Source organism: Scyliorhinus canicula, chromosome 26 (genome assembly GCF_902713615.1).
Source record: "Scyliorhinus canicula chromosome 26, sScyCan1.1, whole genome shotgun sequence".
Classification (NCBI taxonomy): Eukaryota; Metazoa; Chordata; class Chondrichthyes; order Carcharhiniformes; family Scyliorhinidae; genus Scyliorhinus; species Scyliorhinus canicula.
The window spans coordinates 16,674,604-16,700,014 of NC_052171.1; the positions used below are offsets into that span (position 1 = coordinate 16,674,604).

Genomic DNA, 25,411 nt, shown 5'->3' on the forward strand with positions numbered 1-25,411 from the left:
ACTCTTACCCTCGTCATTCTTTTATTCCTGACATACCTATAGAAAGCTTTAGGGTTATCCTTGATCCTACCTGCCAAAGACTTCTCATGTCCCCTCCTGGTTCTTCTTAGCTCTCTTTAGGTCCTTCCTAGCTAACTTGTAACTCTCGAGCGCCCTAACTGAACCTTCACATCTCATCTTTACATAAGCCTCCTTCTTCCTCTTGACAAGTGATTCAACTACTTTAGTAAACCACGGTTCCCTCGCTCGACCACTTTCTCCCTGTCTGACAGGTACATACTTATCGAGGACACGCAGTAGCTGTTACTGGAACAAGCTCCACATTTCAATTGTGCCCATCCCCTGCAGTTTCCTTCCCCATCCTATGCATCCTAAGTCTTGCCTCATCGCATCATAATTGCCTTTCCCCCAGCTATAACTCTTGCCCTGCGGTATATACCTATCCCTTTCCATCGCTAAAGTTAACGTAACCGAATTGTAGTCACTATCACCAAAATGCTCACCTACCTCCAAATCTATCACCTGTCCTGGTTCATTACCCACTACCATATCCAATGTGGCCTCGCCTCTTGTTGGCCTATCTACATACTGTGTCAGGAAACCCTCCTGCACACATTGGACAAAAACGGACCCATCTAAAGTACTCGAACTATAGTGTTTCCAGTCAATATTTGGAAAGTTAAAATCCCCCATAACAACTAACCTGTTACTTTTGCTCCTATCCAGAATCATCTTTGCAATCCTTTCCTCTACATCTCTGGAACTTTTCAGAGGCCTATAGAAAACTCCCAACAGGGTGACCTCTCCTTTCCTGTTTCTAACCTCAGCCCATACTACCTCAGTAGAAGAGTCCTCATCAAACGTCCTTTCTGCCACCGTAATACTGTCCTTGACTAACAATGCCACCCCCCTCCTCTTTTACCACCTTCCCTGAGCTTACTGAAATATCTAAACCCCGGAACCTGTAACAACCATTCCTGTCCCTGCTCTATCCATGTCTCTGAAATAGCCACAACATCGAAGTCCAGGTACCAACCCATGCTGCAAGTTTACCCACCTTATTCCAGATGCTCCTGGCGTTGAAGTAGACACACTTTAAACCACCTTCTTTCCTGCTGGTACACTCCTGCAACCTTGAAACCTTACTCATGACCTCACTACTCTCAATCTCCTGTATACTGGAGCTACAATTCAGGTTCCCAAACCCCTGCTGAATTAGTTTAAACCCTCCCGAAGAGCATTAGCAAATTTCCCCCCCCATAATATTGGTACCCCTCGGTCCAGGTGCAGATCATCCCATTTGTAGAGGTCCCACCTACCCCAGAATGAGCCCCAATTATTCAGGTATCTGAAACCCTCCCTCCTGCACCATCCCTGTCGCCACGTGTTCAACTGCTGTCTCTCCCTATTCCTCATCTCGCTAGCACGTGACACGGGTAACAACCCAGAGATAATAACTCTGTTTGTTCTAGCTCTAAGATTCCACCCTAGCTCCCTGAATTCCTGCCTTACATCCCTATCCCTTTTCCTACCTATGTCGTTGGTGCCTATGTGGACCACGACTTGGGGCTGCTCCCCCTCCCCCTTAAGGATCCCGAAAACATGATCCGAGACATCACGGACCCTGGCACCTGGGAGGCAACACACCAACCACGAGTCTCTCTCATTCCCACAGAATCTCCTATCTATCCCCCTAACTATGGAGTCTCCAATGACTAATGCTCTACTCCTCTCCCCCTTCCCCTCTGTGCCAGAGACCTGTACCCCATGACTTACCCATGGTAAGTCCCCCCCCCCCCCCCCCAACCAGTATCCAAAGTGGTATACTTGTTACTAAGGGGAACAACCACAGGGGATCCCTGTACTGACTGCTGCCTCCTAGCCCCTCTCACCGTCACCCATCTATCTTCATTCTTTGGACTAACTACATCCCTGAAGCTTCTATCTATGACCACCTCTGCCTCCCGAATGATTCAAAGTTCATCCAACTCCAGCTCCCGTTCCCTAACGCGGTTTCTGAGGAGCTGGAGATGGGTGCACTTCCCATAGGTGAAATCAGCAGGGACACTGACGGCGTCCCTCACCTCAAACATTCTGCAGGAGGAACATTGCACTGCCTTCCCTGCCATCCCCTCTAGATAACTTGCGGATAAAACAAGAAAAAGAAAGGAAGAGCTTACCTGATATTCACTCAACCCCTTAGGTTAGAGGAGGTGGAAGGGTGGGGGACACTACAAGTGTCCCTGCCAAAAGAGTCACTGTTTCAGATGGTTGTCTTTCAAAGTAAGTTTTCAGATCCAGGTCTGTGAAGTCTGTAATAGTTTCACTGTGGATTAATTCATTCACGTTCTCTGGAGGTTCAGAAATACATCAACTCACAGCCTTTCTGGAGAGAGAGAAGGAGCAGGACCTTGTCCCTGTGCTTTTAGGAGTCAATCTCTGCTTTCCTTAGGTCTCTGAAAATCATCCCACTTTGGCAGGATCCAATCAGCACGTTACCGGGTAGAATATGGTCTTTTGGCACATTCATTGGCCGCTAGCCAATAAATCAAACTGAGTCCCAACCCATCTTGCGGTTGCCGAAAAGTATGAGTTCTCCTATTTGCAAAACGAAGCAGCATATATCATGTTGCAACTTCTTAAATTGCTCATTCTCTCTGCTGCTTGACTTAAAGATACATGTTTACAGTAGACAGTGGTTAGCACTGTTGCTTCACAGAGCCAGGGAACTGGGTTCGATTCCCAGTTTGGGTCACCTACTGTGCAAAGTCTGCACGTTCACCCCATGTCTGCGTGGGTTTCCTCCAGGTGCTCCGATTTCCTCCCACAAGTTCCAAAAGACGTGCAGGTTAGGTGAATTCGACATCCTGAATTCTCCCTCTGTGTACCGGAACAGGTGCTGGACTGTGGCGTCTCGGGGATTTTCAGTAACTTCATGGCAGTGTTAATGTAAGCCTACTTGTGACAATAAAGATTATTATTATTCAATTAGCATTTTGTTTGTTTTGAAATGTGGCCATGTTTAGCCACTGGGGAGGATCGTCAAGAGGGTGTTGAGATTTCTATTCAGTCATGGGATGTGAGAAAGGCCAGAATTTATTGCCTATGAGATGGTGGTGGTGAACACGGATGTCCATCTGGTGTCGGAACATTCTCAAAGCTATTAAGAAGGGAGTTCCAGTACTTTGACCCAGGAATTCTTGAAGGAACGGAACGGGAGGGGAGCTTAGATCATAAGTCATAGAAGTAGAATTAGGCCACTTGGCCCATCGAGTCTGCTCCTCCATTCAATCATGGCCGATATTTTCTCCTCCCCATTCTCCTGCCTTCTCCTCATATTAATCAGAACCTAGCTGTCTCTGTCTTAAAGACACTCAGTGATTTGGCCTCCACAGCCTTCTGGCTGAAGAAATTCCTCCTCATCTCTGTTTTAAAGGATCGTCCCTTTAGTCTGAGGCTGGGTCCTCTGGTTCTAGTTTTTCCTACAAGTGGAATCATCCTCTCCATGTCCACTATATCTAGGCCTCGCAGTATCCTGTAAGTTTCAATAAGATCCTTGCAGGTGTTGATATTCCCAAGCAATTTCTGTCTTTGTCGTGCTTGATGATAGAGGTTGTGGGTTGTCGAAAAAGTGTTGGAAGGTTGTCATCGTGTAGAAGTTGCATGCTGTGCCGCTCTTTGCCCCTGTGTGAGAACAGGTGAATCTTGGATCTGTAGGACGGGGGTTCCAATCAAACAAGTTGCTTTGTCCTGGATTGTACTGAGCTTCTCCTGTCATTGAAGCCACAGTCATCCTGGCCAAAGATATTCCAGCACACAGACATGCCTAATGGTGGAAAGACTTTGGAGAGTTCGGAGGCGAGTTCCTCAGTGCACAATTCCTAGCCTTTGATATGTTTTTGTCGTATTTATATGACTGGAACATTGTAATATTTATTTAAAACAGTAGGCAAAAGTTAAATCTCTGAAGTGCCGATGAATCAGTTAAAATGAACAGTTTTTTCAAGAGATGGAATGTCATTAGACAAATGTTGTTTTCTTATACATAAGGTTACAGGATATATATTTTATTTGGCAAACCCTGATGGCATTAATATTTCCATGCAGAACGAGGAGAGGATGTGACAGCCTGGCTTAAATGTGTTAAGGGACAAAATCACGACATAAAAAACCTGTGGCCAACGCAGCTGGTTCCTAATGCTGGTAAGAGCTTCCCAAGCACTTTTATTGATACAAATCCCCAAGTCAGCAATGGGGTTGAAGCTAGGCTTGAAGATGAAATCTTGTCTTCCTTTGCACATTGGCTTGAAAGTGGTGTTTATTTGGTTGGTTGTGGAGTGAGAAGAAAATGCATTTTGTTTCTGAAACCATGGGGTGTTTTTGAATGTGTGGCATTTGTGGGATTGGAACTTCAGTGCTTCTTGGCATCACTGGACTTGCACTGGAAGGATTGTGGCTCTGGTATGATGCAACATGTTTGCTCTTGGTTTCACTCAAACTCCAGCCGTTAAAACATCCAAGTCTAGTCATACCTGACAGGCTGCTTTCCATGGCTTGGTCACTCTGCTGGTTGAGATGGCAGTGGTGAGCTGCTGCCATTTGCATTGACCGAATCGGCTTCAGCAGATCCCCAGCCATGCCCCAGTTTGTGGTTGTGCATAATCCAACGTCAAACCAGAACTATACTGCCCATATCCTAACTTGCACCACCTCCCATTCGCCCATCATGTTTGGGATATGTTTCCAATATTAACTGCAGTTAAGCAATGCCTTGATTTAATTATGAAATTAGTATTCTTGCTTGCTTCCAAATCCTTCCAGCCCGATAACCCTTCAACAGAGCTGTATTTTTCCAATTCTGCCCCGTTACAGAGCCTGATTGTAATTGCTTCACTGGGGGCAGCACGGTGGCCTAGTGGTTAGCACAACCGCCTCACGGCGCTGAGGTCCCAGGTTCGATCCCGGCTCTGGGTCAGTGTCCGTGTGGAGTTTGCACATTCTCCCCGTGTCTGCGTGGGTTTCGCCCCCACAACTCAAAAATGTGCAGAGTAGGTGTATTGGCCACGCTAAATTGCCCCTTAATTGGAAAAAATAATTGGGTAATCTAAATTTTTTTTCAAAAGTAATTGCTCCACTGGCAGCTTTGCCTTCAGTTGCTGATGTCCCAAGCATTTGGAATTCTCTCCTGAAACTTCTCTGCCTTTCTCTCCTTCTTTAAAAATGCTAAAAGCTACCTGTTAGGTGTCAGGCTGCAAATTGAATTGGACAATGCGGCTATGAGATGCCTTGGGAGTTTTGACGCTAAAGGTACTGTACGAAAGCAAGTTGTTGATAAATATGACTGGTTCTGACTGGCGTGTGAATATGTCCCTGTTATTTCTCCACACTTTGCTGTACTTCTGCCACATATTTTTGTGGGAGCAGGATGACTCTTCATCAAACCAAGCGTAGTTTCGAGAAGCATGTTCAAGCGGCTCATGATGCAAGTACTTCGAGACTATTAAGTGCAGGGGTCTCTCAGTATCTGCAGATATGATATTGGACACAGGAAGGCTTGAGCTGGGTCCTCTGGAACTGTGGGTCAGGCCTCCCTTTCTCCCTGCTTTCCCGCTTGTCAGCTAGTAACTTGCCAGAAGAAGTGTTCTTGTTCATGGGCAGAGGTAGTTGATGCAGATTGTGGGCAGAGTCATGATGAACGAGTGAGGTATTAGTGATCTGCTTTATAAAATCATACCAGAGGAAGAACAGCATGTTGTGCAGGGGATAAGAGACGAATGCCTTCACTCACCCTTCATTTATTGTGGGTTACTTTCACAGTCTTGATGAGCCTGTGTGAAAAGCTGCACAGCAGTAAGAAGAGACTGGGCATCAAGTCAAACTGCGGATATGGAGATACAAAGTGCCTGAAAAAAACATCTGCCGAAAACAGCCGCCCTGAGGTAACGACTGATGTCAAACATAGACTGTTAATTGCAAGCTCACATGAACAAGAATAATCTGACCAAATCATTTCCCACTCCCACTGAAAACCAGCTGACCTTCACACCAAGGACAGGAAGTCTTGGCTCCGTTCCTATCTCTACTCTTCACAAAGAACTGGCACAGACACAATGGACTGTGCTGTTACTTCTCATATTGTGTCCCTTGTGTGAATGTTTGTATTGATGCCAGGTTAGGAACTGGAAGCTTGGCTATAGTCACACAGCCTCTCAGCATTTGTTGCCTGAGGGTGAAGAATATTGATTCATACCAGTTTACAAGGATGACCAGTGCTTCAGGAGAGGAGGGAGAAGGAACTGGGAGGTGTCCTTAGAGTCAATAACAGTGCAACATTATTAAATGGTGTTGATCTTGTGTGAATGGGACCGTCATTTCCTGACTTTTCATTTGACAGCCCAAGAAAGCACTAACAGTTCCTCCAATGTTCCTGATTTTCAGGCACAGACGAAAAGCAAGGTGGAACTGACTCATTCCCTGACTGCTAGAGAGCAGTCTGCCAAATCCACCTCTACAGCGAAACTCAGCCAAGAGTCAAGCAGCAACCACGTCAGCACCAGTTCCCAATCACCACTACACTGGCTGGCCGAATTAGCTACACAGAAAGCCAACCAGGAAGAAAACGGTAGGAAACTATACAACCAGTACACTTTCAGCAGGGAGGATTTACTTGGAGACAGTGGATAAAAATCCTCATTGGCACTCGAGCAATTGCATGCTTTATGTCTTGGTAGTCAAAATAGTGTCAGATGGGACTTTACTCTATCTAACCTGAGTTGTCTCTATCCTGAGAGTATTTGACAGGACAGTGTAGAATAATACTGAGAATGTGATTTTGCTAATGAATGCTGACAATGATTGTCTCCATGGCCATCACACAGATGTGGACGAGGTGTCTTGTCGCAGGAACAAAAATGCATCAGCAAGCAGCAACCCGACTAACCACAAGGCAAGATCAAAGGAACAGTGTTCAACCTTATGTGATCTACTGACTACTACAGCAGAGAAACTGTGTCGGGGGTCCACAGATGCTGGCATTGCATTTGCCCCGGTCTACACAAAGTTGAACAATGTAAGTACTGATTAAGGCAGAGAATGGAGAGATCTCAGCAGGTTCAGCAGAAGTGGAATAGGAATAAAAAAGTCAACGTATGACTGCATACACAGGTCATGATGGTAAACGCTATACAATATCAGTTAGATGTGGTGGGTGGCAGCTTAGACCAACCAAATTTAGACCTCCCACCATGACTCGACCAATGGGCACTCCTGTGTCTGATGCACTTGCAACAAGTGGAGGGCCAACTGGAGACTGTCAGTGATGTCAGGCTGCAGATGAGTTTTTCCACGAGAGAAAACGAGAGAGCGTCGTTGACAGCTTGAAAGAATACATAGTGGGATGACCAAGAGGCTTGACTGGTCTCCAGACACCAACAGGCAATGGTCACAAAGCTATCTTGACATGTCTGTGTGGTGGACAACCAGATGCAGAGCTGGACTAACTGATGGGAGTTGTGCAGCAATCATGTAGCATGGGGTTTGCGCAACCAGTGACAGCAGCCTGAACTCCATTTCCCACCAGGAAAGCTAACCTGTGAGGATGGTGGTATGGAGTGGTAAAGAGGCCAGTTGTGCTTATCCAGTACGTCCTGTACTCCAACTATTACACAAAAACCACGCTGCACTTATGCTTGCTGATGAACTCATACTTGAATTCTGGGTGTCTTTCAGCCTTCTTTAATGCTCCTGTCTTCTTATCCTTATGCCTCTTCAACCTTGACAAAAGACTGATCAGAATTTTGCAATTTTCCTGTTCTTGCCCATTTCTTCCATCCCAAACAGATGAACCAGTTATTCATTTCACAGCTGTGTGTAAATTGGCTAATGCCAATCATGACCACTGTTGTAAATTGATTTGGAGCTTCCCAATCTGCTGAGGATGTGGAACATTTAAATTTGAAGTAAACTTTGTCATAATATACACACTGGTATATGATAGTGCTCAGACAGACAGTGATTGACACACAGGATGACCAATGAACACACAGAACAAGCAGCCAATCACCAGACAGGACACGACCACTATAAAGCCAGAGGGCACTAGTTTTCCCGCTCTCTTGGGATCCAGCCTTTGAGACAGTCAGAGCCCGTGAGCAACAACTAGCACATACACCATGTGGTCGTAGGATAGTCTGGTCAGGTTAGCCTCAGGTCTCCAGTCAAGTCAGCGGGCTGTTTAGCACAGGGCTAAATCGCTGGCTTTGAAAGCAGACCAAGGCAGGCCAGCAGCACGGTTCGATTCCCATAACAGCCTCCCCGAACAAGCGCCGGAATGTGGCGACTAGGGGCTTTTCACAGTAACTTCATTTGAAGTCTACTCGTGACAATAAGCGATTTTCATTTCATTTTCATTTCATAGTGTCAACCCACAGTTAAAGTATGTATGATAGTTAAGAGTTCAATAAAATCGAGTTGCACTTCTTCAAGTGTTGGAAGCCTGTCTCTCTCACTGCTGCAGTAAACGCAGTCCTCGCAGACCCAGCTTACCCAACACATCAATCTTTATTGCTCTCCGGCCATCTACTTGTTGAGCCAGACTTGCTGGGTGCCAGTGCCTCTAGAATCTGAACTCCAGCATCCATGTGTAACCTGTGCTCCCGTCTACATAGGAACAGGAGTGGGCCCACAAGCCTGTCCCGCCATTTAATGAGATCATAGCTGATCTGTGGCCTAACTCCAGATACCTCTGACCAAATACCTTCATATCCATATCTTTGCTTCATTAAAATCGAGCTCAGATTGAAAATGATCAATTGCCATTTGTGGGAGAGAGTTCCAAACCTCCACCACCCATCTCTCCTGAACGGTCCAGCCCTAATTTGTAGACTGTGCCCTCTAGTTTTAGAATCTCCATTCATCTACCCTGTCTTTCCCTGTTAATAACTTTAATACCATGATCAGATCATCCCTTAACCTTCAAAATTTGAGTAAAAACAGATTTTTTTGGTAAATTTAGAGTACCCAATTCATTTTTTCCAATTAATGGGCAATTTAGCGTGGCCAATCCACCTACCCTGCACATCTTTGGGTTGTGGGGGCGAAACCCACGCAAACACGGGGAGACTGTGCAAACTCCACACGGACTGACCCAGAGCCGGGATCGAACCTGGGACCTCGGCGCCATGAGACAGCAGGGCTAACCCACTGTGCCACCGTGCTGCCCTGCAAAAACAGATCTAATTTGGAAATTTTGAAAAGCATCAGGGTAAGTCCCCTGGGCCTGACGGGATATACCCAAGGTTACTATGGGAAGAGAGAGAGGAGATTGCTGCGCCGTTGGCGATGATCTTTGCGTCCTCACTCTCCACTGAAGTAGTACCGGATGATTGGAGGAAGGCGAATGTTGTTCCCCTATTCAAAAAAGGGAATAGGGAAATCCCTGGGAATTACAGAACCATCAGTCTTATGTCTTTGTGGTTTTATAAATGACTTGGATGAGAAAGTGGAAGGGTGGGTTAGTAGGTTTGCCGATGACACAAAGGTTGGGGGAATTGTAGATAGTGTCGAGGGCTGTTGCAGGTTACAACAGGACATTGACAGGATGCAGAGCTGGGCTGAGAAGTCATGATGTGGAGATGCCGGCGTTGGACTGGGGTGAGCACAGTAAGAAGTCTTACAACACCAGGTTAAAGTCCAACAGGTTTGTTTCAAACACGAGCTTTCGGAGCACGGCTCCTTCACCTGAAGAAGGAGCCGTGCTCCGAAAGCTCGTGTTTGAAACAAACCTGTTGGACTTTAACCTGGTGTTGTAAGACTTCTTACTGGGCTGAGAAGTGGCAGATGGAGTTCAACCTTGATAAATGTGAAGTGATTCATTTTGGAAGGTCGAATTTGAATGCTGAATACATAGTTGAAGGCAGGATCCTTGGAAGTGTGGAGGAACAGAGGGATCTTTGGGCCCACGTACATAGATCCCTCTAAGTTGCCACCCAGGTTGATAGGGTAGTTAAGAAGGCGTGTGGTGTGTTGGCTTTCATTAACAGGGGAATTGAGTTTAAGAGCCACGAGGTTTTGCTGCAGCTTTATAAAACTCTAGTTAGACCACACTTGGAATATTGCGTCCAGTTCTGGTCGCCTCATTAAAGGAAGGACGTGGATGCTTTGGAAAGGGTACAGAGGAGATTTACCAGGATGCTGCCTGGACTGGAGGGCATGTCTTATGAAGAAAGGTTAAGGGAGCTGGGGCTTTTCTCACTGGAGCGAAGAAGGCAGAGAGGTGACTTGATAGAGGTGTACAAGGTGATGAGAGGTATGGATAGAGTGGATGGCCAGAGACTTTTCCCCAGGGTAGAAATAGCTGTCACGAGGGGACATAATTTTAAGGTGAATGGAAGAAGGTATCAGGGAGATGTCAGAGGTAGGTTCTTTACAGAGAGAGTGATGGCTGTGTGGAATGCACTGCCAGCAGAGGTGGTGGAGTCAGAATCATTAGGGACATTTAAGTGATTGTTGGACAGGCATATGGTCAGCAGTAAATTGAAGGGGTGTAGGTGAGGTTGATCTTAGATTAGGATAAATGATCGGCACAACATCGTGGGCTGAAGAGTCTGTATTGTGCTGTACTGTTCTATGGTCCATGTTCTATATAATCTCTCCTTGAGACTCAACCCCTGTAATCCAGATATCATATTTGTAAAAGGGCAGCATGGTAGCACAGTGGTTAGCACAATAGCTTCACAGCTCCAGGGTCCCAGGCTTGATTCCTAGCTTGGGTCACTGTCTGCGGAGTCTGCACATTCTCCCCGTGTCTGCGTGGGTTTTCTCCGGGTTTCCAGTTTCCTCCCACAGTCCAAAGATGTGCAGGTTAGGTGGATTGACCATGATAAATTACCCTTCGTGTTGGATGGGGTTACTGGGTTATGGGGATAGGGTGGAGGTGTGGGGTTGGGTAGGGTGCTCTTTTCAAGAGCTGGTGCAGACTCGATGGGCTGAATGGCCTCCTGCACTGTAAATTCCATGAAAACCGGCATTGCGCTCCCTCCAATTCCAAAATATCTTGAACTTTCCTGGTATGTTATTCTTTAACCTGCAGCTGTTTGATATGTGCCTGTCTAATGAACTTTTTTTTTGGGGGGGGTATTGGCAGTGGAATATGGCAAAGCAGAGCATGCCAAACATTCTGGATGACATAATTGCCTCGGTGGTGGAGCAAAACATCCCGATCACCAAATCAGCAAAGCAGAGCAAGGAAGATGCAATTCCAAAGCAGTCCCAAGAGGAGGACACTATGGGCCCTCATTTGTGGCTTTCCACAGAGATTTGTCCATGGCTTCAGAGCCTAAATCAGAAGAACTGGAAGCTGTTCCAGGAATACTGGATAAAGGGCCTGGTGAGTCATGTTCTTATTGAACACATCACAGAATTCCTGTAGGATGTTCAGTTAATGACATGTTCATTGTATTTTGAAGGTTAAGGGTAATTACTGGTGATTGGGCAGCACGGTGCCGCAGTGGTTCGCACTGCGACTACGGCGCTGAGGACCCGGGTTCGAATCCTGACCCTGGAGTTTGCACATTCTCCCCGTGTCTGTGTGGGTTTCACCCCCACAACCAAAAGATGTACAGGATAGGTGGTTTTGCCACGCTAAATTGCCCTTTAATTAGAAAAATAATAATTGGGTAATCTAAATTTATTTTTAAAAAGGGTGATACTGGTGGATGGTATTGATTTATTTTCATGGAATTTACAGTGCAGAAGGAGGCCATTCAGCCCATTGAGTCAGCACCGGCTCTTGGAAAGAGCACCCTGCCCAAGGTCCACACCTCCACCCTTTCCGCATAACCCAGCAACCCCACCCAACACTAAGGGCAATTTTAATACCTTGAGCACAAGAAGAGAGACCTCTGGGACATGGTGTTGTTTAGAGAGTAGGCTGTCATGTTGCATTTTGTTATAAATCCAGTAAAAGTTTGAGGTCTCCACAAGACACAGAAGGAGAATTAGGCCACTTGGCCCATCGAGTCTGCTCCGCCATTCAATCATGGCCGATATTCTCTCCTCCCCATTCTCCTGCCTTCTCCCCATAACCCCTGATCCCTTATTAATCAAGAACCTAGCTATCTCTGTCTTAAAGACACTCAGTGATTTGGCCTCACAGCCTTCTGCGGCAAAGAGTTCCACAGATTCACCACCCTCTGGCTGAAGAAATTCCTCCTCATCTCGATTTTAAAAGATCGTCCCTCACGGGCAGCACGGTGGCGCAGTGGGTTAGCCCTGCAGCCTCACGGCGTCGAGGTCCCAGGTTCAATCCCGGCTCTGGGTCACTGTCCGTGTGGAGTTTGCACATTCTCCCCGTGTTGGCGTGGGTTTCACCCCCACAACCCAAAGATGTGCAGGGTAGGCGGATTGGCCACGCTAAATTGCCTCTTAACTGGAAACAATTGGGTACACTAAATTATAAAAAAAGATTGTCCCTCCAGTCTGAGATGCTTCTAGTTTTTTGTACAAGTGAAAACATCCTCTCCACGTCCACTCTATCCAGGCCTCGCAGTACCCTGTAAGTTTCAATCAGATCTCCTCATATCCATCTAAACTCCAATGAGTACAGACCCAGAGTCCTCAACCATTCCTCATACAACAAGCTCTTCATTCCAGGGCTCATTCTTGTGAACCTCCTCTGGTTCTTTCCAAGGCCAACATGTCCTTCCTTAGATACAGGGCCCAAAACTGCTCACAATACTCCAAATGGGGTCTGACCAGAGCCTTAAATAGCCTCAGAAGTACATCCCTGGTTTTGTATTCTGGCCCTCTCGACATGGATGCTAACATTGCATTTGCCTTCCCAACTGCCGACTTAACTTGCATGTTAACCTTAAGAGAATCATGAACAGGTTCTCCCAAGTCCCTTTGTGCTCCTGATTTCCAAAGCATTTCCCAATTTAGAAAATAGTCTATGTCTCCATTTCTCCTTCCAAAGTGCATAACCTCACACTTTTACACATTGTATTCCATCTGTCACTTCATTGCCCACTCTCCTAGCTTATCCAAATCCTTCTGCAGCCCCCTTTCTTCCTCAATACTACCTGTCCCTTTACAGATCTTTGTATCATCTGAAAACTCAGCAACAGTGCCTTCAGTTCCTTCTTCCAGATCATTAATGTGTATTGTGAGAAGTTGTGGTCGGTCCCAGCACTGACCCCTGAGGCACACCACTAGTCACCGGCTGCCATCCTGAAAAAGACCCCTTTATGCCCACTCTCTGCCTTCTGCCAGTCAGCCAATCCTCTATCCATGCCAGGATCTTAGCCTAAACATCATGAGCTCTTAACTTATTTAACAGTCTCCTATGCGACACCTTGTCAAAGGCCTTCTGGAAATCTAAATAAATCACGTCCACTGGTTCTCCTTTGTCGAACTTGTTTGTTACTTCCTCAAAGAACTCTAACAGACTTGTCAGACATGACTTCCCTTTGACAAAGCCGTGCTGACTCAGTCCTATTTTACCATGCACTTCGAAATACTCCGCGATCTCATCTTTAATAATGGACTCTAAAATCTTACCAATGACCGAAGTCAGACTAACCGGACTATAATTTCCCGTCTTCTGCCTCCCTCCCTTCTCAAACGGCGATGTTACATGAGCCACTTTCTAATCTTCTGGGGCCCTTCCTGTCTCCAGTGATTCCTGAAAGATCACCAACAACTCCTCCACAATTTCCTCAGCTATCTCTTTTAGAGCCCTGGGGTGTAGTCCATCCAGTTGAGGTGATTTATCCACCTTCAGACCTTTGAGTTTCCCAAGAACTTCTCCTTAGTGATGGCCACTACCCTTACCTCTGCCCGGTCTCTTTTCCTGTTTCACCAGAGGAAGTAATCTTAGGGCAGCAGGGTAGCATGGTGGTTAGCATAAATGCTTCACAGCTCCAGGGTCCCAGGTTCGATTCCCGGCTGGGTCACTGTCTGTGTGGAGTCTGCACGTTCTCCCCCTGTGTGCGTGGGTTTCCTCCGGGTGCTCCGGTTTCCTCCCACAGTCCAAAGATGTGCGGGTTAGGTGGATTGGCCATGCTAAATTGCCCGTAGTGTCCTAATAAAAAAGTAAGGTTAAGGGGGGGTTGTTGGGTTACGGGTATAGGGTGGATACGTGGGTTTGAGTAGGGTGATCATGGCTCGGCACAACATTGAGGGCCGAAGGGCCTGTACTGTTCTATGTTCTATGTTCTATGTTCCTCTACAGTGCAATACCAACTACAGCAGGTCAAACAGGATCAGGCTGGTACAACACAGGTTTGATACATATAATGTTCCCTTTACACTGACCCCCATGAAAATTGATACGGATTTGTTGTCTCTCCTGTGTTTTCCTGTGAAGCCTGTGCTGGTATCTGGAGTCCTGACAGCAACTGATAGTAATTCCTGGACACCCGAATGCTTGAAGGAGAAGCTGGGAGAACAGAGTGTGAGCTTGGTTAATTGCAGGGAGCAGTCAGTCCTGACCAGGGCAAGGAGCAAGGAATTCTGGCAAAGATTCAAAAGCAACTCTGGTAATTGTCTGAGTAATGGTTTAGAGTTCATATCTCATGTAACAAAGCATATAATGATAAATTACTAGATTAACACCAATATGCCCGACTCTATCATAAACGCTTCACTCGTTTACTTTTTATGTTTACAAGTTCTAACAGTATTTATGTTAATCTATTTATGAAGCATTTGAACTCACCCACTAGATTTTCTAAATTTATATTTTTGTTAGTTTTTTTCAATCTTTTACAAATATTGCAACAAGGATTGAAAAGTAAATTCACAGATTTGGCAAACCTGTGCCAGGCAATCAGGATTAATGGCTGATTATAAAACGAGTGGCACCAGAACCTGTGTAAAAGTCTTTACTCCCCTGCCTGTATCTACCACCCATTAGATTTCAGTGTGTAACTTACAGAAGCTGCCAATCTGAAGTAAATACAAAAAATGCTGGAAACTCTGACAAAACCTTAACTCTTCTGTCTCTCTACATGGATGCTGCCACAGCTGCTGAATTATTCCAGCATTTTCTGTTTTTATTGCCAGATTCCTGTCAGTGTAAGTGCACAAAATATAAACCCTCTTTAAGTCCTGAATCCGGGAATTCCAGCATTTCATTCACTCCTAATGTTCTGTTTGTAAAATGAATCCAATGAACTCTTGAAGAAACTGGTGTTGTGAAGAGGTGAGTTGCAGGCTCTCCTGCTGTTAACACAGATTTATGAAGACAATCTGTTTTTCCTGCAGACTGCCGCAGGCCCAAGGCTCGAGGCACAAAGATTTTGCGGTTAGATTATTGCACTTCAGAGAAGGAGTTCAGTGAACGGATGCCTGCTCAGTAAGTCTGGACAGCCTAAAATGGTGGCTGCTTCTGCTAACATTAGAGGGAATTAAGTTATGTTTTGTTCTTCTGTAAAGGCAGGGTGTGATAATTTGTTGTAATGTAGCAAAATGTAAAGAACTCTGACTGGAAGACGGTCATTTGTTGTTGGGAATTCATGAGAAACCTCTTTCCCCAACAGTGTTTAGAATGTTGAACTTGGGCAGCACGGTGGTGCAGTGGTTAGCACTGCTGCCTCACGGTACCGAGACCACAGGTTCGATCCCGGCTCTGGGTCAGTGTCCGTGTGGAGTTTGCACATTCTCCCCGTGTTTACGTGGGTTTCGCCCCCACAACCCAAAAGATGTGCAGGCTAGGTGGATTGACCACACTAAATTGCCCCTTAATTGGAACAAATGAATTGGGTACTTTAAATTTTTTTTAAAAGTCAACTGTATGGATTTATGAACCACTAGAACACGTACACATCATACAGTAAAGAGACCAAGCGAGGAGCTGTCTCCACACTTGCTTGTACACACAGCTCTTTTAAAAAAATAAATTTAGACTATACAATTATTATTTTTTTCCAATTAAGGGGTAATTTAGTGTGTTCAATCCACCTAACCTGCACATCTTTTGGGTTGTGGGGGTGAAACCCACGCAGACACGAGGAGAAAGTGTACACTCCACACGGACAGTGACCCAGGGCCAGGATTCGAACCCGGGTCCTCAGCGCCGTTGTTCCAGTGCTACCCACTGCATCACTGTGCTGCCCTCTGTACACACAGCTCTGTCCAACACTGACCCCAAGGTTTATGTCATGTGTTCTCTTGCATCATTGCATGGGCAGTACTGAATTTGGTCCCATCTTAACCCTATATATGCCAGACCCTTATACCACATTTATTGGGTTTGTGAGCAAGGATGAGAGGGGATGCTGTGGACCATGAATGCTGGCATTGACCAATTGAGCTCAAGGTCCTCGGGTATTATAAATACCTTGTAATTGTGACCGAGGATGACTCATTGCACACCGCCCGCACAACACCCAAGTGAAATATTTTTTAGGTGGCATTTTTCGTGGCCCTGCTGCCAACTGCAAACAGTGTTCCAATTTCTTCCCCCAATTGTGACACAGTGAGTTTTTAGTGGAGTGAAGCTCAGCACAGGGAGCCTCTGAAGCTCCACCCCCATGACTTTGGCCTTCGTGTCATCTTCAACTTAATGATGAGATGAATTGTTGATACTATTTGATCGCAGGTTCGATGAGCTTCAGAGACACTTGCCATTATCAGAATACACCAGGAATGATGGAAAACTGAACCTAATATCCCGACTTCCAGAAGAGACAGCGAAATCCCAACTGGAATTGAGGGTGTGCAGTGTATACGGTCAGCAACGTCTTGCAATAATCAAGAACTTTTCCAATGCCTTTTCCTCACCTTGCATCAGTCCCACAAAGACTGATTGCTGCTACTTGAATATTACTGTAGAAGCTTTGTGTGATGATGATTTTGCCTGTTGCTGCCGCGTGCCCACACTTTGGGAGAGGTGGGCGTTCCATGGATATTCAAGCTCAATTCTGTTCCACTCCTTGTCCTGACATTATGTATGTCTCACTGACTGTTGGCATGACTTAAATTTGTATGTGTCTACACAGGGAATCTCAGCTGCTCATCTTACCTTGTTCATAAACTGGTAGCCAGGGTTAACTGAGACTGACCTTCCTTGGCTGTTGTTTAGCTTGAGGCATGGAACATTCCCTGCCTTCCTGTCATGTGGATATGGTACAGACCAAGAGGAGAGATTCTTTCTGATTGAGGAAGTGGTTGACTTTTTTCACATTGGAACTGAAAAGGAAATGTATTTGTGTTTTGATGCACTGTTGTGAGTATTTTTTTCTGATTGCAAGCTGCTTGTTTTCATAGGTCTTGGACTGGATGATAGCAATGCAGGAAGTACCAGCATACGTCAAGAACTGACTGACACCATTCACATCCTGGTTCATGCAGAGCCACTGCAGGAAGACTGGGATATGCTTGAAAAAGGTTCATTCAAATCTTTTTCTGTGCATGATACTTGTGCGAGCCACGGTTTGGAATCCTCCAAAACATTTGTCTGGATGGCACCTGGGAAGTGGCTCTATGTTGTTGGCAGGTCAATGTCAATGCACGTGGAGCTGACCACAAAGTATTAATAAATGTCATGTTTTCATCACACCTGAGAAAATCTATGCAAAGTATCCTGGGTATGGAGGGATTTTCTTCTGAGGACAGGTTAAGTAAATTGGGCCTGTACTCATTGGAGTTTAAAACAATGAGAGGTGACCTTATTGAGACATATCAGATTCTCAGGGACCTTGACAGGAACTGGCTGAGAAGTTGTTTCCTCTTGAGGGATGGAAATAACAAAGGACATAATCTCAGAGTAAGGGTTCATCTATTTAAGACAGAGATGAGGAGATATAATTAGTTGTTACGGGCGGCATGGTAGCGCAATGGTTAGCACTGCTGCCTCACAGCGCCGAAGCCCTGGGTTTGATGCTAGCCCCGAGTCACTGTCTGTGTGGCGTTTTCACATTCTCCCCGTGTCTGCATGGGTCTCACCCCCACAACATAAAGATGTGCAGCATAGGTGGATTGGGAAACGCTAAATTGGGAAAAAAAGAATTGGGCACTTTTTAAAAACTTTTTTCAATGATTATGGAAAAGGAAAATGATGATCTGCAAAAAAAGGGTTTTTGATTGGGGGATGGTTAAGTTTATTAAAATAAGGCAGGATCTGGCCGAAGTAGACTGGGAACAGCTACTTGTGGGTAAATCTACAGCACAACAGTGGGGCGGGGGGGGGGGGGGGGGGGGGGGGGGGGTGGGGGGGGGGGGGGTTTCAAAATGGAATTTGCTGGAGTACAGGTTCCCTTTAGGGTGAAATGTAGAAGCAACAAGTCCAGAGCGCCCTTGATATCTGGGAATATTCAGGACTGGATAGGATTGAATCCAGGTCCTCGACACATGAGGCAGCAGTGCTAACCACTGTAGCAACATGCTGCCCTTCTCCACAATAAATTTTAAATGTTCAGTGTTGTGTCGCTATCACGAAAATGATTCCCCACTGCTGCCTCAAACACCTGCCTGGCTTCAATCCCCAGAAATCCAAAGATGTGCAGGGTAGTAATGTTATGGGGATCGGGCCTCGGTAGGGTACTCATTCAGAGTGTTGGTGTAGCCACCATGGACTGAATGGCTGCTCCTGCACTGTAGGGATTCCATGAACTAGGTCCAGCATTGCACCATCCCTTGTTGGATCTTCGCCTTGCTTCCTCTAAACCCATTGCAATGCGACTGTTACAATTAATTTTGGGAACGTTGAAGTCCCCTAGTAACTCTGTTACTGTTTTTACACACCTCAGTGACTTGTCCACACATCTAATAATAATAATAGATTATTGTCACAAGGAGGCTTCAATGAAGTTACTGTGAAAAGCCCCTAGTCGCCTCATTCCGGCGCCTATTGAGGGAGGCCGATATGGGAATTGAACCCGCGCTGCTGCCTCGTTCTGCATTACAAGCCAGCTATTTAGCCCAGTGTGCTAAACCAGCCCCTATCTGCTCCTCTGTTGCTGCTTACTATTTGGTGGTCTATAATATACTCCCAGTGACTGCCTCCCTGACCCTTTTATTCCTCAGCAGCTCTACCAACAAAGCATCATTAGATGACACTTCCAAGATTTTGTCCCTCCTCAATGCAGTAATAGGCTCCTTAATTAATAATGTATCATCCCTCCTCTTTTGCACCCTGCCATGTTCTGCCTGAAGATCTTATATCCCAGAATGTTGAGCTGCCAGTCCTGCCCCTCCCTCAGCCATGTGTCTGTACAACATCACAACTCCACGTCAATATACACCCTTAATTCATCTCTCTCACCTGTGATACTGCTCGCATTAATGGAGAGGACATCCAGTCTTACTGTCTTCAAACTCAACATGCTGTGACCATGACCCAGAGCTGGGATCGAACCTGGGACCTCGGTGCCGTGAGGCAGCAGTGCTAACCACTGCCAGCGTTGTCCTTGATAAGCCAGTAACATCCAATGGCCCGGGAGATCCCCAGGTGCCGTTCTGCCTGGTCCACGTGCTTGTGGACCAGCACTGATTCGGCACCAGGCTTCAGCCTCTGTGAGGAGGCTGGTAGATGACTTACTTCAGTAAGCGCCATTTAGTCCCGCCCCTTTTGGACAGAGTTCTGATTCCCGTGAGGCACGAAGGCTGCCAGGGGGGGCCCCTGGGAGGCCTCTCCAGGGATTCTCAGGTCACGTTGTGCTCTCACTCGAAAGAATCACGGCCCTTGTTGTCAAAGAATGGTTTGTGATCTGCTGTCAGTAAAAGAGCTATGTATTCTGCGCAGTGATTCTTGCCCGGATGGATGGGGACACTGTGGACGATGCAGCAATGAGAAGACTGAGAGACTCAAGTGAGAGGCCTGGCGCCCTCTGGCATATTTACAGCACCCAGGACACAGACAGGATAAGGACTTTTTTGCAGAAGGTAAGTTTGTAGACAGGGCAGGTAAGGTGTGGAACTCAGGAAGCAAAACAGGTATTGAAAGTCAAAGATTAGTTGGTGATTCATGAAACTATTTGATGCTTCGAACACAAGGGAGGCCATTTGACCTGTACTTTTTGCAGAGAGCTAGGACAGAGTGACTCAGTGAGTTTGCTCCCCTTACCGCCCCCTGACCAGAACCCTGTGAATATTTTTTTTCTTGAAATAATTTTTAAAATCATTTTCATCAATAAACAACCAAAGAAAAAACAAACAAAAACAAATACAATAACAATCCCCAGGCTCTGGGTCACTGTCCGTGTGGAGTTTGCACGTTCTCCCTGTGTTTGTGTGGGTTTCACCCCCACAACCTAAAGATGTGCAGGGTAGGTGGATTGGCCACGCTAAATTGCCCCTTAATTGGAAAAACTGAATTGGGTATTGTAAATTTAATAAAAAACAATAACAATCCCCCACACACCAACCCCCCCCCCCCCCCCCCCCCCCCCCACTCAATATACAGACCAAAACATTCACCCGCACATTCTAGGTAAAAACACAAATTGACAATCAATCCGTAAACAGTGTAACCGAAGACAGCAATACCGCCGACCCCCTCCCCTCCCCCAATGTTCAATGGCAACCAATTCTGGGAAGTTCATAATAAACAGCCCCCCTGAATTGTGAAAGCCTTCCTTCCTTCATCCCCTTCAGCTGCAGCTGAGATTTCACCTTACCCAGAGTCGAGGAAATTCAAGCCGTGTCACAGGATGGGGGAAGCTGACCTCTACTCCAACAGCACCAGCCTCTGGGTAATCAGTGAGGCAAAGGCTAACACCCGCATCCAAGCCGGTCCGGCCCCCGAAAAAGGCTTCTCGGGGCCCTGGTTCCAAGTTCACAAGCACTACCCCCGAGATGACCCTGAAAAACCTCCCTCCACAAACTCCTCACATTCCACTACCCTAACCGGAGGTCTCTTCCCCCCCCCCCCCCCCCCCCCACCCCCCCCACCCCCCCCACCCCCCCCACCACATAACTCCAGGCCATGCTCACTGGGTTTGGCCCGCCCCGTCCCATTGTTACCATTGAGCCCCTCCCCCTCCCCCTCCCAGAATCCTCCCATCCTCTTGAAAACACCTCACCCAATATCGGTCCCCTCCCCCAACATTTCACACCTCCTCGGCCCACCGAAATCTGTCCTACCAGGCTCTGATAGCCACAGCCCCTCCCCACACCACACTCCCGTTCACTGGCCAGCTTGAGCTAGCCAGTGTGGAGGCCCCTGCCCAGGCCCCACTCCCCCCCCCCCCCCCCCCCCCCAACCCGGTCCCAGGGAAACAAATAAATCCTCCTCAACACACAAACCCAAAGAAGCATCATTACAAAAGAAAATCTCAAGTCTTACCTTGTCCAAATAGGCAACTTCAACTCATTTAACAACATGCAGTGAAAAATAGAGCTAAATACACTCCTTCACCCGCCCTAGTCCCATTTATCACTTCTGCCCCAATCCTTCTGCCTTCACAAATGCCTCCTCCACTTCCACCGTCTCTCAAAATGAAAGTCTTTGGAGTTGTAGGTCACCCTCAACTTAGCTGGGTACACTATGCCGCACCGTACCTTTCTGTTGTACAGTGCCGTCCTCACTCGACCGACGGCCGCCTTCCTCCTCACCAATTCCACAGTCAAGTCCTGGTATATACATATACCAGCTCCAACCCACTGCACCTCCCGCTTCTGCTTTGCCTAACACAAAACCTTCTCTTTGACATGGTACCTACGGAAACAAATTATCGCATCTCTTGGCGGCTCATTCGCCTTTGGTTTAGGCTTCTATCCCTATGAGCCCGATCCAGTTCGTACCGAGAGGGATCTTCCCCCCTCCCCAAACAGCTCCGCCAATATCTTGGCAAAATACTCCGTCAGCCTTGGGCCCTCCACCCCTTAGGGCAGGCCCACGATCCTTAGATTTTGCCGTCCAGATCGGTTTTCCAGATCCTCCACTTTGGCTTTCAGACCCTTGTTGGCTTTCACCGCCCTCTGCAGCTCCTCACCCATCGAAGTGAGTTGATCACTGTGTTGCGAGAAGGCCTCTTCCACTCTCTTCAGTTTCTCACCCTGCTCCAGCACCTTGACCGATGTCCTCGACAGCGCCGCCTTCACTGGGGCAATCGCCTCCTCCACCAGCACCTTCAATGCTGCCATCATCTCTTTCCTCATCACTTCCATGTGCTTTGCAAACTGTTTTTCAAGTTCCACAACCATCACCTCGGTCATCTCTTCTATCGTGAACAGTGCGACCCCACCCAGCCTCTGCTACCATCCAGTTGCCGAGCTGACCCTTCCACTCGATGGCGAACCTTCATTCGCCCCCTTCTTCACGATAGCTTTCCTTTGAGTTTGGGACTTCTTTCTTCCTTATGTCTTCCTGCACATTTTTTTAATATAAATTTAGAGAACCCAATAAATTTTTTCCAATTAAGGGGCAATTTAGCGTGGCCAATCCAGCTGCCCTGCACATCTTTGGGTTGTGGGGGTGAAACCCACGCAGACACGGGGAGAATGTGCAAACTCCACACGGACAGTGACCCAGAGCCGGGATCGAACCTGGGACCTCAGCACCGTGAGGCAGCAGGGATAACCACTGCGCCACCGTGCTGCCCTTCCTGCACTTATTTAACAAAAAATTGACCCTGGAACTGGGCATTAAATTCTAAAAACTCAAGCCTTGAGCAGGAGCCATCCAACATGCGACCTCCTCTTCCATGCCCCAGCGGAAGTCTCTTGAAATAATTATCATTGAGAAAATTATTCAGTTGTCTTGAGATGGCCTCAGTTGTATCTGCCTCCATTACTATGAGAGACAGCATTACATTTCCGAACCACATGCTGTGTTTTTGCTTCTTTCACCCATCGCATCAAAGCTTTGCCCGCTGGCCCTCAGTGCATTCACCAATGAGAAATCTCTCCCCATCTGTTCTGTCCAGGCCCCTCATGATCGTGAACATTTATTTCAAATCTTCTCTCAACCTTGTCTTGTGGAAAAGAACAGCTTCTCCAAGCTATCCATGCCATTGAACTTGACAATAGTCACAGATGACCCTTGTTTCAAAGTTCAAGATGTAGAATCAGTTTGGGTAGAAATAAGAAACAGCAAAGTGAGGAAGTTGCTTGTGAGAGTAGTTTATAGTCTAGGATAGGGTTTTCAGGAAGGAACAAGGAGAACTTGGAAGAAAGGTACAACAATAATCATGGGTAATTTGAGTCTCGATATAGACTGGATGAATCAGATCGGCAGTGAGAGTGTGGAAATTGAGTTCACAGATTGTTTTCAAGACTCAACCAGAGAGCAGCCTTTTTTCTTGACCTGGTAATGTGCAATGAGACAGGAATAATTAATGGCCTCTGAATAAAGTTGTCTCCATGATAGAATTTCACATTCAGTTTGAGGGAGAGAAGATCGGGTTGAGGACGAGTGTTTTAAATGTAAATAAAGAAAATTACAAAAGTATGGGTTGCCATTCACCCAAAAATTGTCATTTAGGGTGGGTTTGACAGGATGTTTCTCAGCCCCTTTTTGGGTTAGATCCAAACCTTACCCATACGGAGTAATGTTTGGAACTTTGGGGTATTTCTCCCTGGCCTCACCCACTTTTCAGCAGTGGGAAGCTGAACTCACCGGTGAAACTACCTCCTGAGAGATTGGAGCGCTATTTTGAAAGGGTGCCCTGATCTCCAAGTGAGTTTGAGGGTCCCCCACACCCATGGACTATGCAATCCCCCACATGGGCAGTACCCACCACCCCCCAATGTGGTGTGAGGACATCCCATTGTGGGTCGCTGAGTGCCCCCCACCTTTCACAAATCCCCTTCGCCACCCTGCCCCACTCATGGCACCCTCAAGCCCTGACGCTTGGCAGTACCAACCTGGGACTCTGGCAGTGCCAATCAGGCATCCTGGTAGTGCCAGGTGCCTGGGGATGTGCCAGAATGCTGCCCTTCCCTGTCCCTACCCGGGAAGCTCCACTGGCCTCCGAGACCCCAGAGTTGCTATCATGCCCGGGCCAGTGAGGCCTTGCTGGTGCAGCTGGTGACTCCCAGTCACCAGGAAATGCAGGCTGAAGTAGGCCACACATATTTAAATGAGCCGAAAGGTGATGTGTTGTGACCAGCATGAAGCCCGATTTGTGCCTCCGCCATGATGCACCCTGTATGTCCAGATCAGCGCCAGGCACAACTCAGTGGTAGAACCATGGAGACAGGACTGCTTAAAGTGAACAAGGAAACTAACTCAAGGGGAGATCCAGTGGCAGACATTGAAGCTGATATTTCATAATTCTTGACAAGGGGTACTTTGCAGTGAGAAAGAGAGACGGATGCAGCATCCAACACTAACTAAGGAAGTTTAAGGACATTGAAAACACAGACAGTTCCAGCAAGATTAATGGTAGGTCAGAGGAGGATTGGACAGAATCTGAATTCCAAGGACAGCACGGTGGCACTGTGGCTAGCATTGCTGCCTCACTGCGCCAAGGTCCCAGGTTCGATCCCGTGTTTGCATGGGTTTCGTCCCCACAACCCAAAGATGTGCAGGCCAGGTGGATTGGCCACGCTAAAATGCCCCTTAACTGAAAAGAAAATGAATTGGGTGTTCTAAACTTATATTTAAAAAAAGAATAGGAAATGCAATAAAAAGTGACAAAAGAGTATGAGAGAAAGCTGGCGGCAAGAAAAACGTAGGCTTAGAAAACCATCAGCAGAAGCACCTTATAGAAATGTCCACCAGAATAGAATATGGTCCTAATTATCTCTAAAACAGAATAGGGACCCAGGTTCAATCCCGGCCTGGGTCACTGTCCATGTGGAGCTTGCTCATTCTCCCCATGTCTGCGTGGGTATCAGCCCCACAACTGGGTGGTGGATTTGCCACCCTACATTACCCCTTCCATCATGATGCTTCCGATGCAGCAGGCATTGGAATTTGAAATGTCCAAACAAAACAACCCTTGAAGCCCCTTTCTGACTGAGGTCATTTGAGAACTCATTGGTGGTGTTTGTGTGTAATCGCTTGCTCAAACATGATGGCGGTCTCTTCGCTGCGTGTTTACAACCAGAGTTTTCTCATGTCTTTGATATTCAGCTGCTTTATAAATTTAAAGGATTATTTTGTGAGGACATACAGTTTTAATAATGAATGATGGTTGCTTGCAATCGGTTTTGTAATTTGTGTCTTTGCTCTGTTGATTTTGATTCACAAATATGAAAAGGGTCAAATGTTCTCCTGTCAAAGGGGGACATTGAGCAGAATTGTTTAAAATGTATTTTTATCACTGGCTAGGCTGGTATTGGTCTCCTATTTCTGATTGCCCACGAGAAGGTGGTGGTAAGCTGCCTTCTTCAACCACTGCAGTCCATCTGGTGAAGATAGATTGACAGTGTTGTTGAGGAGAGTGTGTGTTCCAGGATTTTGTCCAGTGGCAGAGTGAAGGAACAGTGACACATTTCCATGTCGGGATAAGGGGAATTTCCA

The 25,411-nt window shown here is 46.7% G+C and overlaps 1 protein-coding gene across 5 annotated transcripts in view; it reads left to right on the forward strand.

Annotated features, from left to right (window-relative positions):
- The window catches only part of LOC119957325 (probable JmjC domain-containing histone demethylation protein 2C), a 94,055-nt gene that overhangs the window by 56,893 nt on the left and 11,751 nt on the right, over positions 1 to 25,411 (forward strand). For all 5 annotated transcript variants that reach the window (XM_038785213.1, XM_038785212.1, XM_038785211.1 and 2 more), the window contains 10 exons: positions 4,108 to 4,203; positions 5,818 to 5,939; positions 6,439 to 6,622; positions 6,879 to 7,069; positions 11,144 to 11,386; positions 14,366 to 14,537; positions 15,265 to 15,355; positions 16,601 to 16,731; positions 17,269 to 17,388; positions 19,745 to 19,884. In XM_038785213.1, coding sequence (XP_038641141.1) covers positions 4,108 to 4,203; positions 5,818 to 5,939; positions 6,439 to 6,622; positions 6,879 to 7,069; positions 11,144 to 11,386; positions 14,366 to 14,537; positions 15,265 to 15,355; positions 16,601 to 16,731; positions 17,269 to 17,388; positions 19,745 to 19,884 — 1,490 coding nt within the window. The remainder of the gene's footprint in view (positions 1 to 4,107; positions 4,204 to 5,817; positions 5,940 to 6,438; positions 6,623 to 6,878; positions 7,070 to 11,143; positions 11,387 to 14,365; positions 14,538 to 15,264; positions 15,356 to 16,600; positions 16,732 to 17,268; positions 17,389 to 19,744; positions 19,885 to 25,411) is intronic.